Source organism: Pelobates fuscus, chromosome 2 (genome assembly GCF_036172605.1).
Source record: "Pelobates fuscus isolate aPelFus1 chromosome 2, aPelFus1.pri, whole genome shotgun sequence".
Classification (NCBI taxonomy): Eukaryota; Metazoa; Chordata; class Amphibia; order Anura; family Pelobatidae; genus Pelobates; species Pelobates fuscus.
The window spans coordinates 129,736,025-129,749,781 of NC_086318.1; the positions used below are offsets into that span (position 1 = coordinate 129,736,025).

The 13,757-nt window shown below is 39.4% G+C and overlaps 1 protein-coding gene across 3 annotated transcripts in view; it reads right to left on the minus strand.

Annotated features, from left to right (window-relative positions):
- The window catches only part of TBL1XR1 (TBL1X/Y related 1), a 106,040-nt gene that overhangs the window by 15,266 nt on the left and 77,017 nt on the right, over positions 1–13,757 (minus strand). For all 3 annotated transcript variants that reach the window (XM_063442693.1, XM_063442692.1, XM_063442691.1), the window contains 5 exons: positions 12,197–12,301; positions 7,704–7,849; positions 5,032–5,275; positions 3,120–3,252; positions 802–943 (listed from right to left, as the gene is read on the minus strand). In XM_063442693.1, the coding sequence (XP_063298763.1) occupies positions 802–943; positions 3,120–3,252; positions 5,032–5,275; positions 7,704–7,849; positions 12,197–12,254 (723 nt within the window). In that variant the 5' untranslated portion in view covers positions 12,255–12,301. The remainder of the gene's footprint in view (positions 1–801; positions 944–3,119; positions 3,253–5,031; positions 5,276–7,703; positions 7,850–12,196; positions 12,302–13,757) is intronic.

Below are 13,757 nucleotides of genomic sequence, written 5' to 3' on the forward strand. Positions count from 1 at the left end.
GGGCCTAACAAACCACCAAGGTACTACCTCACTGCCTCGTCTGACTACCGGTCCACCGAATTGCGCCATAGTAAGGGGCTGCATTTTGCCCATGGCAGGCATATGCCGAAAATAGTACAAGAGACTTTGCTTTGTCCCCCCCGGGCCTAATTTCCAGCTGAAGCGACATGTTTCTCATTTGATTTACAATTTTATGTGCAAATCCTGTTTTACTTGTATTTTGTAGTGCTCTGGACTCTCCTATCTCTCTCTCTCTCCTAGTGCCCTTTCGGGTGGAGCATGTTTTCTCTTATTATATATATCTTTTCAAAAAAAAAATGTGCAAAGTAATTTAGATGCCATACAAATGTCTCTATGCGTTTACTACAAAGCTTGCTCTAGCTGTTGTGGCACTGCAAACCTGTTTGTACCTTCCATGCACAACTAAAATAAAGAATTATAAAAAAAATTTGCAATATTAATTTCATTTATATTTGGCTGCATTAATAGGCTGTACGCCTTAAATGACCCATTCACCCAATCAATTCAGTCTAAATAAGGATGAAGAGGACATTGCCAATGTAGACGTTTAATTTAAATATTAGCAATAGTGGAGCAGGTGGTTGGGCTGTGGGAGCCTCAAGGGCTGCTAATTTGGGTGAAACTTCTTATTAATAGTTTGATGTTGTCACCATCTCCCAATTCTGAGTCAAAGTAGTAAAACGCCACACAGTAGTTACAGTGCTTACTGCTTAGCTTTAGACATTCCTCTTATATAGTTTTAACAGTACACAGACAGAGTAGTTTAAATTATCTACTTACATTCCAATCTAATGAGGTTACATCTTTGTTGCTTGGAACGTCTTGTCCCCCTTCTCGTATACAGTGTCGAAGAACAAGTTGTGTTGAACCACTAGTGCTATTTTCACTAAGATTCCATATTCTGGCCGTAGAATCTCCTGACCTACATGATACAGCAATTAAGATGGTAATGAACATGATTGCATTACACAGCACACGTGACTAGTACAGTTTGAAGATGCTTTTGTCTAAATGCTTCCAACCCAATTTTCAAGGAACAGCACTATAACCAGTAGGAAACAAATAGTTGGATGGGAACCATCAACTTTATACATGCATTTCTGGCAGTCCCAAAAAGAAAGTGCATGGAAACAAAAGGGAACATTAACAAAGTGTTAATAGGGCAGAATGGGGTTTGTGCATATTATCGCTATTCGGCAACAACATATTCTGAAGTGCTTTGTAAATTTAGAGAGAAATATTTAGAGGTGAAGAAGACCCTGCTCAATCAAGCTTGCAAACAGTGAATGTATATGGAAAACATTCATTTACCTCTACTATTCCAATTAACTTAAATGCAAAAATGAAGATTTAAAAGTACAAATCTGTCAATGCACCGGCAGCTAATAGATCCAGTATAAAGCAGAGGGAACAGCTAGCAATATACTTTATGTTTAACAGAGTAAAATAATTATTTTTGGTCTTAGACAGGCAATTATATTTGCTATATAGGGGTAGCAAGATCCAATATTAAAGGATCACTATAGGGTCAGGATACAAACATGTTTAAATGTTGTTTAACCCCTTAGGGACCAAACTTCTTGAATAAAAGGGAATCATGACATGTCACACGTCATGTGTCCTTAAGGGGTTAAAGGGACATTATAGGTACGTACACCACATACAATGTCTTTGTCAAAGTCAGCTCAGGTTGAGAAAGACACTATGTTAAAACATTGCAGGGTCCACTTTATGGGGGAATAAATATTCATTTGATTAACTTAGTATTACATTTTTTATTTTGTGAAGGTGCTTGTCAAGTAGCCTTGGAAGCCTGCACTTATACTATACAGGAAGAGTGTGTACACACACACAGATTTCTAGCGCTTCCGATCAGAAGACCCTCAGAAGGTGCAGCGACCCTCTTTCTTCATCTTACACACAAATGATATGGCATAATTCAGTTCAAGTCCACCCAGCCTCCCTACCTTAGGGAGAGCTGGAATGGATCGGCTTTCACAGGGTCCAGTTGGCACAGGGCTGGAGTCCAGTGGAGTCAGGCAGAAGGCTGGCTGGCCATACTGTAAGCAGGCCACTAGGGAGCGGTGATCTCCCTACTCTTCGCTCTTGGTCCGCTTAGTGATGCTGGGGTCGGAGTAACATCATATTCTGTCCCCATCAACACTAAGTAACAAACAAGGGAGCAAAACAGGGATATCATAATTCCCTTGTTGCTTGCCTACAGAATGCAGTACAGTCAGCCTCAGAGGAAACAGGCTCAAAAATCTCAGGCACCAGGACAAAATTCCTAGTCGCCATGGTGACCTTGTGCCTGGGATTTGTTGAGCCTGTTCAAAGAGTATCCACGTGTTAGCAGGAATCGCTTTGACTTAACCCCTTAAGGACACATGACATGTGTGACATGTCATGATTCCCTTTTATTCCAGAAGTTTGGTCCTTAAGGGGTTAAAGGAACACTATAGTCACCAGAACAACTACAGTTTATTGAATTTGTTCTGGTGAGTAGAATCATTCCCTTCAGGCTTTTTGCTGTAAACACTGTCTTTTCAGAGAAAATGCAGTGTTTACATTACAGCCTAGTGATAACTTCACTGGCCACTCCTCAGATAGCTGTTAGAGATCCTTCTTGGGTCATGGCTGCCTAAAATGCATCCAAACATTCAGTATCTCCTTCCTCTGCATGCAGACAATGAACTTTCCTCATAGAGATTCATTGATTCAATTCATCTCTATGAAGAGATGCTGATTGGCCAGGGCTGTGTTTGAATCATGCTGGCTCTGCCCCTGATCTGCCTCCTTGTCAGTCTCAGCCAATCCTGTGGGGTAGCATTGTGATTGGATCAGGCTACCACTTCTGATGATGTCAGCACACTGCTTGTTTTTCTGAGTTACAGCTTCAAGCTTGAATACAGTAAGATTTTTACTATATTTATGGAGGTATTATGGGCCCCAGAGGAGCTAGATGGTGGTTCTAAAACTATAAGGACAGGAATACATGTTTGTGTTCCTGACCCTATAGTGATCCTTTAATTTCAATGTGTTTCAAAAGTGATATAAAGATAAATAGATATAAATGAACAACAAATAATTGAACATACCCTGAGGCCAACAGATCACTAACTGGGTTCCATGCACAAATAAATACTTCTGATTCATGCCCACGTAATACCACCGCTTTGCTTGATGGAATTTCAACATCTCCATCAACTTCCATCATATCAGTGTGATTATCTATGTAGGAAAGAAGAATAGAGAGCTTAGATTACATTTTTTTTCTTGTTTAATTATGATAATTATTAATATTTTTTTTAAACAAATGTCTTAAAGGGACACTATAGTCACCTGAACTTTAGCTTAATGAAGCAGTTTTGGTGTATAGAACATGACCCTGCCGCCTCACTGCTCAATCCTCTGCCATTTAGGAGTTAAATCCCTTTGTTTATGAACCCTAGTCACACCTCCCTGCATGTGACTTGCACAGCCTTCCATAAACACTTCCTGTAAAGAGAGCCCTATTTAGGCTTTCTTTATTGCAAGTTCTGTTTAATTAAGATTTTCGTATCCCCTGCTATGTTAATAGCTAGCTAGACCCTGCAAGAGCCTCCTGTATGTGATTTAAAGTTCAATTTAGAGATTGAGATACAATTATTTAAGGTAAATTACATCTGTTTGAAAGTGAAACCAGTTTTTTTTTTCATGCAGGCTCTGTCAATCATAGCCAGGGGAGGTGTGGCTAGGGCTGCATAAACAGAAACAATGTGATTTAACTCCTAAATGACAGTGAATTGAGCAGTGAAATTGCAGGGGAATGATCTATACACTAAAACTGCTTTACTTAGCTAAAGTAATTTAGGTGACTATAGTGTTCCTTTAAAAAAAAAAAAAAGGCATTTCCCAAGCTGTTATAGCTTGTATTCCAGCTTAGAACAGTAGACTGATTTAAAGTTGTTAAGATGCTGCACTAGAAACTAAAAGTATTCATCATCTTCTTACGGTTTAACATGTCATTTTGCAAAGTTTTCAATGCATTATCTTTGTAATGCATTCTAATGTGTTTCAAATACATCACGGAGTGTCTAACTCTCCATTGTGTTTTGCTAAATTAACAATGCATTGCTTAGGATGAAGCAACGCTAAAAAAAATACATAATAGGCAAAGTAGATGGCACATTGGTTCTTATATCACAGCACTTTGTAGCTTTTATTCTAGAATGTACTGCTCTACTACAAGTCAACCAGCAGGGGACACTGCCGTATTATATTATTACACACAAAGTCCTTTGTTTTAATAGCTATCGTGATTATGCTTTTAGCAAGCTACCCCATCCCCCCCATACACATTCCTTGCTGGGAAACACCAAAAGCTGAAATATTATTCTGAGTGAATAGTTGGGTAAGGAAATTCTTTAAGACACTGAGAGCACAAGCATTTAAGTTCGCACAGCTCGTGCATATTACACACATTCCACCATCTACTTCAGCACGTTTCTACTTTAATTTTCAAAGAGATTTTGTTTCAGTTTTTCGATTAAATATTGGTGTACAGTGTAATCATGTTGTTGATAACATTTAACTAAATTTGGGGAATATATATATATATATATTATTTGTATTTTTTTTTTTAAAATGTGTTTAGTGTTGGTAGAGATAGGCCATGTTGTAAAAAAATAAAATAAACCTGGTAGACTTCCATAATTCATTTTATGTGGAATCACTAAAAATAGGTTTTTAAAGTGAGTCTGTCCTTAAATTCACACACACTACAGACTCTTCTCCATTTTACCAGTGGTTATGGGTGCTTGACGTGCTAAATATTAAGAGTTTAGATAACCTTTTAAATTCAGCCAATTCACTTGATGGAACAAAAAACACTTTCAATATTTTATTTAATAAAAGCTAGGATTAGACCCATCTCATTGAACTCAAGAGTTTAGATTAATAATTGGAACTAACAAACAGTTACGGCTAAGACCGTACATTTTATCCATTGTTTTCTAGGAATACACCTACTTGCTAGTGCATGTCCTCCATTCTCCTCCCCGTTAGCTGCATTTTCGCCATTCTTTGTGGATGGCTGTTGGTTGTTTGCTGTAGCAGCTGCGGCAGCAGCGGCGGCGGCAGCAGCAGCAGCCGCAGCTTGTTGCTGTGCAAGTTTGTCTCTGTATGCCTGCTGCCTTGTTTGCACCACATCAGGCATAACCGCATCAATCAGTGACAGAGACTCAATAGGCCTGCCATCAAACAGAGTGCCATCCTAAACAATGAAAGCAGAAATAAAAAATAAATCATACTATATTACAATACTTTTAAGATAGATTCATATATTTCTCCTAGAAGAAGAAAAAACAACAACATAGTTTAAAGTAATTAGATTCAATAGCAAGGAAAGATAGGGTTGGCAGTATTACTATTTTTTTCCCCACTATGCAAGTTGCATTAGCATAATTAATTTATAATAATTTGCAGAGACCTTGTCAAAAATACATTTTTCCCTTATGTACAAATTGTTTCCATGGGAAAATATAAAATAAATACATTATAGGAAATTCTATGGGCACCCGGACCACTTCATCTAACTGTAGTCTTCCAGACAGGCCCTAGAGGCGTTTCCTGTTCTATCACTGACTTTAACTGCGAGAAACAAAGCTGGACGTCCTCAAGCATTGTCTGCAGACGTCCAGGGTCTTGAAAATACCCATAGGAAAGCATTGAGTCAATGCTTTTCTATGGGGCAGGACTAATGCGCACAAAGCACTTGCTGCGCATAAGCATTATGCTCCCGAGTCAGTGTGATGGAAGACCTCGGCGGACACAGGGGCAGAGGGACACTGTAGTGTTAGGAAGACAGCTTTTTTGGCCTCAATTCTTTTCTTTTTCTTTGAATACAACATTTAGAACAACGTGCGATTTCACGTCATATTGTTTAACATGTATGGTATTTTAGTGCCACCAGACTGATAATTAAGATTCGTGCAGCGCTTTAAATCCTTTGAAATACCACCGATCACCTGTTGTATTTCTGAGTTTGGTCACAGACTGCAAAATTAAATCATGTCGGGAACAAACAAATTCCTGACACTATAGTGGTAAAATAATGTGTTTCAAGTCGCCACTTGCCTCGCTTTGAAAAGGTGCCTTACAAGGACCAGTCCCGCCTACATGTCTAAAATCAAATTTGAGTTATCTTGCTCAATCTCTACTCAGATTCAAATCCCTGGGTAGGAATCAATAGCCAATTGGGAGGCTGTTGCGCATACACAGCAAAATGCAGCGCCAATCAGCATCGCCTCGTAGAGATGCATTGGATCAATGCATCTCTATAGGGGATATTCAGTGACTACATGCAGAGCGTGGAGACGCTCAATGTCAGTGCTACACTGGATTAGGAAACACTAGAGCTGCTAACAGCCAGCAATTTTAACAATCTTTTCTCTGAAAATGAAGTGTTTACAGCGCTAACACAGCAGGGACATGCTATAGACACCAGAACCACTACATTAAAGCTGTACTGGGGCTGGTGACTAGTGTGTTAATTTAAGGTGTTAAATGCATCTATGTAAACACAACCAAATAAAAAATACATTTAGAGAAAGAAAATAAAAGAAAAAGAGAGAGAGAGAGAGAGAGAATGAGAGAGAGAAATAAAAATCCACCACATATTAGTATGCACTCTGTAATGATGAAAGAGATGCTCCGAAGGCACGCCAGGAATTAAGCTCTACATGCTTAGAGTACTCTGAGGATCCAAACTCTTCATTTAAAATTGTATGGGGGACTTTAATTCCTACATCTGACATTTGTAACATTAGTGAGCCTCTTGTTTTGCCTATTTATTACTTTTAGCAGAGGCAAATTTATGCCTGGTCTTTCTTTAGTTTATTGGCATAATAAAGCCTGCCCCACAGACCAAATTTAGCAAACTGGTAGGGGCAGAAGCCAATGAAGACGGTATTCACCAACTCCTGTAGCATCGACCATATTACTCTCATAAAAAAGGTCTAGACATGGATTTTATGCTCCTAATCAACATACCCATACAAACAGATTCTACGGTGCAAATATTTTTAAAATGGATTGGAACTTGTTTTTTTGGGGTGGCAACATTTCTCAACGCCTTCCTTAGCTGCCTTAAAAGAACATACCAATATTGCAACGTTAAAAACACCCCCCCCTGCACATGTAAGATTTACTTGCCTTACATCCCATGGTGCACCAGTCTTGTGCTCTTCCTGGTGGTTAACATCAGTCTCAATCTCAGCCATTCAAATGCTCTCCCATAGGAAAGCATTCTTAATACTGTGCCAATCAAACGCTCTCTAGGAGGGACATTTGATCTATAACCGTTTCCTGGCACCCAGGTGGTCTTTATTGAGATGAAGTGGTCTGGGTGCCTGTAAAGTCTCTTTAATTGTATCACTCATTTCAGTAGCATAGTAAGAATGTCTGTGAACCCTCATTTGAATGTGCACTTAAGAACATATCACACCTGCTAAGATCACTTCGCAAATAGTATTAACATTTGAAATTCGCAATAAAGCACAGTAAACTGCTGTAATTGTGGCAATTCAATAGAAGCACAGACCCAGCCACAAAAAAAAAAAAAAAAAAAAAAATATATATATATATATATATATATATATATATATATATATATATATATATATATATAAAAAATCCCTTACCTCATTAATGCTAACTTCTGCCTCCACGTACTGCAATCCTTTCTGAATGATGGAGATTAAAGCAGCTGGTGGCACTAGGGCACCATTGATATTAGATTGGCTGATATGGCTCTCTATACCAAACGTAAATGCTGAATGGGAAAATCCTGCAGAAAAAAGAATTTTGTCAAAATAAACAAAAACACATTACGCAACACTCCTCATAACATTGCAAGTTAACCTTGTAAGCATATTTGGCTATAGAAACAATCATGCTATAGCTGCAAATAAACAATGGAAAAATACCTTGAGAAATGTGGCACTTGTTTGACAGATTATTTAAAAACACGCACTATATATATCTGGGTGCGGATGTCAACAATCGAGTCAACAATCTAACGTAACCTGGAGCTTAGATCCACCCGGGAGAATATATGGAACATTAGATATATTTGGATCATATTGGATAGATTAAGGTCACAAACTAAAATGCCTCAACTTCATGTTGTTAAAGCTCAACAGGAAGTTTTTACCCATAACCAGGGGGGTGGGATGAGGTTGTACTGCCATATGTGGCAGCCAAGGCTCGACAATAATTACAGCCACAAGGCTGAAAGGAAAACCTGTTTCATATAACAAGGGAGAAAATTAAAGATCATAAGGAAAACAGTAAATAATACTAATACAACTGTGCTCTTCTTGGAAGTCTAAGTTCTCTTGCTCAATCTCTACTCAAATTAAAATTTCTGGGTAGGAATCATCTCCACCTCTGGGTACGAAGGTGACTAATCCTGGCTGGGTATCAGGTGTGTTTAGATGTGGGGCTATAAGCTGCCAGTGCTGGCACTGTGAGTCCCAATGACGTAAAGCAGGAGCTTCTTTTATCAATGCAATCTTGAAGAAATTTCTGTTATAGGGACAGGGAGCATGATGCTATCCATATGTATTTAATGCTAGCTTCTTGTAGCCGCTGGGTGTAATGATCTTCTCCATTGAAGTGTGGTTCTGGTAAGATCGTTGAATTAAGAGAAATTGGATGATTCAAATGAATAGGGGGTTTTGCCTTGAATGCTGCGGTAATTTGACGTTTCTCCAAGAATAAGGGACATCTTGCAAATAAGTCACATGTGGCTGATGATGGTGCCAATGAAGATTTATGCGATAGGCCCCATAAAAAAAAAAAAAAAGGCTCGGAGAGAAGATAGATGTCATTAGGTGACGTAGGTAATGAATCAGTTCTTCCATGGCAATGGAATCAGGTATTCCTCTAATTTTGAGATTGTTGTGCCTACTACAGTCATTTAGCAATGCTACTTGCATTGAAAGGGTATGCTGGGTGGATTGTAAATGTTGCATATTTTCAGTTAGTGAGGATATAATATTGCTGAAGATCCAAGAAGTCCGCCTCAGTGACTAACAGCGATAACTTTTGAACATCCTGCAGGAGATTTTTTTATTTACGGATTATTAGCAAGAGCTGTATCTTCATAGGCCCCATAGTGAGCGGAGAGGGTTGTTTGTGAAGAGAGTGGGTTATTAGGTCTATTTGCATAGGTGTGAGGTATGAGGTGCTGGCTTCCTGACTGTCATGGTTGGCTATCTTGTTTTGTACACAGCGCTGAAAAAGAGTGCCTATGTCTCTGGTATCTCCCTGTGCACCGACGTGGAGTTTTTGAGATCTTTGCCCCAGGCTCTCCTCTGCATAGGTGGTCACATTCAAGACCTATAGAACTGGCAAAGTGTGAAGAAGAGTAAGCCTCAGACCTGCCAATGTCGCATAGGGGAAAAAAACATAAAAAAAAAAAAGCATAGATTGGTAGGATCCCCTCAGCTAAGTGATGGCTGAGTCTCTGCAAAAACTGGCTAGAGTAATGAATTATTTGATTCTACAAAAGTCAGATTGTGGGGCCTGCGCAGTATGGCGTGCCCTCGGCTTTGTGGTTAAGCTCTGCCCCCTTAAAGCTGACATTTATACGATCGTGTGATTGCCCCATAAAAAAAAAAAAAAAAAAAAAATGGTGACACTCACCAGGAGTGAATTTCTACTCGGCAGGATTACATTTTCACTCACCAATTACTATGGGGCGATTGGACATTTTGATGCCCTGGTTCAAGCATTAGTGAGCAGATGTGATGAGGTCAGATTACTGAACATGTAGGAGGGATAAGCCAAATGGCAAATGATTTAGGTAAACTAGAAAAATTGTCAGAGTTGTGGCAACTGACATTTAATGTGGATAAGTGCAAGATAATGCATATTTTACGTAAAAACCCAAGGGCAGAGTACAGAATATTTGATAGAAACCTAACCTCAACATCTGAGGAAAGGGATTTAGGGGTGATTATTTATGATGACTTAAAGGTAGGCAGACAATGTAATAGAGCAGCAGGAAACCACAACAAGAGGACAGTCTTAAATTAGAGGGACAGGGGGGCGGGGCCTGCCCGCCATGCAGACCGGCCGCAAGAAACCACAGCTCCTGCAATCGAGTGAAATTTTATTAAGTAAAAGTTAAACTGGTACCTTTTTAACGACCAGAGAACGTGGTCAGATACACGAGGGGGCACTGGACCTGGGGAGAGGCTTGCACTCCGTGTTTTAGTCCCCCAGAATGACTCATGTCGTCCGCACAGGATGAGGCCTACTTAAGCGGTGAGCGGGGTAGACGGCCGCTGCCCCGTCCGACTGAATCACACCATACCCCCTCAGGGTCATGGAGCAGGCCCCGTCTCCCCCCCCTGGGGCCGGTGGGGGTTATCCTGGCCCAAGCCTCAAGATCCATGCAACAATGGTGAACCTACGGCAAAGAAATCCCACCATACTGCAGATGAGATCCTGAACAGCGTGTAAAATGGCAGCAAACGTACTCAACAAAAATGGCGTCTAAAAAAGCGTGTACCTTACCCGTACAGACCGACCCCTCGAAAGAGCCTGCAGATCCTAAGCAAGGGCCCGCTCCGGGCACCTGCGGCCACAGAGAAGACCCCCCCCCCAAGGTACCAACCGTCCCCACCCACTCCCGATTACCTACCGCATCCAAGGGGAGATCCACGGGCATTTAAAGCAGGATATAACTCTCCACCAACGAGGCATCAGGTGAACCAACTAGGAGGCACTGTAAGCCAAGTTCCATGACCGGGAGACCGAATAGGTCACATGGCACCGCACTGAGGGAAATGATCATTGCAAACCGGACCCGGCCAAAGAGGGACTCTTTGTATCAGTGTAATCTCAGGGGACTTAATAGCAATACCATGTCCCACATTAGACACACGCAAGTTTAGCCTGCTTACTTAATTATAATTTTTTGTTTTAATCATTTCACAGCGCAAGCAACGTGGCATAGTGCTGCACAAATAATATATTTCAAACCTGTAATCTTGCTCAAATATGCATCCACTAGATAACATGTATAGCCTGCCAGTTCCGTATATTTTATCAGTCTACTCGCAGTATGTTATGCCAACATCTTGTACCTCACTTATTGACCTTGGTAATTCTCAAACCACTTTAAAATGCACAGTTACAAATCTTAACAGGTCTCAGGGACCCATTGTTTGCCACTGTTTGAATCTCTTGATGCATAACTTTACATGACTTTACTTAACTCTCCCTTGTCTCAAGCGTTGAACACTCCTCTAAGCTACTGACCATAACGCTGACCTCTCATAATGATAAAAAAAAATGTGCAAGTTTACCTATGTACCCCAATGTTATAAATGTCATAAATGAAAAGTGTGTGGAATGCCGTCGGGGTACCACATATACATTGTTATACCTTCAAGCATTACAAAATAAAGAATTAAAAAAAAAAAAAAAAAAATTAGAGGGACAAAGGTTTAAGAATAATATCAGGAAGTATTACTTTACTGAGAGGGTAGTGGATGCATGAAACAGCCTTCCAGCTGAAGTGGTAGAGGTTAATACAGTGAAGGAGTTTAAGCATGAGTGGGATAGACATAAGGCTATCCTAACTATAAGATAATGCCAGGGACTAATGAAAGTATTTTAGAAAATTGAGCAGACTAGATGGGCCAAAGTGTTCTTATCTGCCGTCACATTCTATGTTTCTATGTAATAATACAGTGGTTTGAGCTGTACAGGAATTAGTGTTGTGTGTGGGCATGCCTGTTCACAACATGGCTCCTACAAGTATTAAAGACTGAATAGCACAATGACGGTATTTAGAACATTCTCAAGTTATACGTGTACTTGGTCAGATTAATGGGGAAATAATGCTTCCATAAATCACACGTGTAGGGAGGAGTGGAGTCTCTTTGCCATACATTGAAATAAATTCCACAAAAGCCAAGGGATTTCAAAGTTTGCAGCCACAAATTCCAACTACAATGAATTGTAGCACTTATTGTGCTGGGAGAGTCCTTTCTAACATGTAATGTATTAGCTGCTGCAACATAACTTCTGATACATAGCTCTGATCTGTTTTTTTTTTTTTTTTTGCCCAACACAACAGTCAACTAATCAATTTACACTGAATTCACAATCTACTCACCCGATTCTTGTAAATATCTGTACACCAGGAAATTAACCTCATCACTGCTTATACTCATCTTTATGCCCACTTAAACCATGAGTTCAGGGCAAAGATGGGTTTTCCCTAAAAAAGTAAAAAATTGAAATGTATTATTCATTGTAAAGGTTTTAAATGTTTAATAAATGTAATACCTACAAGGCAATTTCACAATTTAAGGGACTGAAACAATAGGCACATAGCATTTAGGACTTGATTTAATATTTTGAGATAGGCATTTTTGAAATAATTTATTATAGGATAAACACTAAAAAAAAATGTGTGTATATATATATTTTTTTTGTTTTTGTTTAATACATTGCTAAACACAAATATACACACACCAGTCAAGCCATAAGACTTGCTTTCCCCACAGAAATCTCACTTTAACCGTGCTCTCACTACTGCAAGGGATTCTGGGTAGGCGTATGCAAATTAGCTCAACAAAGAGCTAAAATTTTGCCTCATAATTCCACTTTATACATAAATTCCTTGGAGTATGTGTCTGCTGTATACAACAGCTTTGAAACAACTCAGGAAGAGGAGCAAAGCCAGTGAACCACTCATGAACAGATGTTTCATTGTTAATGGCTTGCAATGGAGGCTTGGCGTTACTTGTAAAGTACAGAGTGGTGGTGAGGAAAAAAGTGTGGATGAAAACCCCTTCCACTTACCTCAGGTAAATATTAAATATAGAAATAAATATTAAATCATTTTTCACTTTAACCAAAAATACTAAACAATTTGACAAGCTTATCCAGAAATTTTAAATCAAGGCCTTTATGTTTATTGCACATAAACAGTAAAACATAGAGCACCGAGGGAATGGAATTACCTCTAAAAGGTACATCTTTAATTTAAGTTGCATTTTCATGGCTGAAGATGTTTGTTAATTGAGAGAAATAGTGCTATTTATTTTCACAATGAGTGTCCAGTTCTGTTACTGGACACTCAGCAAAACCTTCCCTATACTGTAGCACCAGAGTTTAGGTATAGAGTGACTGATGCCACTCCATTTAGATACAAGCATGCTGCCAATGAAATCAGCATTTCAGTACCACATAGGTGTGCCTTGCTTGATGAAGCATCCCGAAGCAGGGCATATCAAAGAATATTGCAGGAGGAGAGAATGTGGACGTCAACACCCACCTCTATGAGGACATAGAAGGAGCAGAAGCTGTGGGGAGTCATGGCATATATTCAATTTAAACAGTTAAACCCTTGAAGGTAATAGGGCATCCAGACAACTATACATCAATAACTTAATAGAAGCAAATTAGAGATAACACATGAAAAGGACTTGGGAATTGTTATAGACAACAAATTATGCAACAGTGTGCAATGTCAATCAGCAGTGGCTAAGGTCAGTAAGGTATTGTCACGCATGAAAAAGGGCATTCATTCTCGGGGTGAGAATATAATTTTGCCTCTTTATAAATCACTGGTAAGAGCACATATTGAATATGCTGTACAATTTTGGGCACCTGTTCTAAAGAAGAATATTTTGGCACTAGAAAAAGTGCATCGGTGTGCTACAAAACTA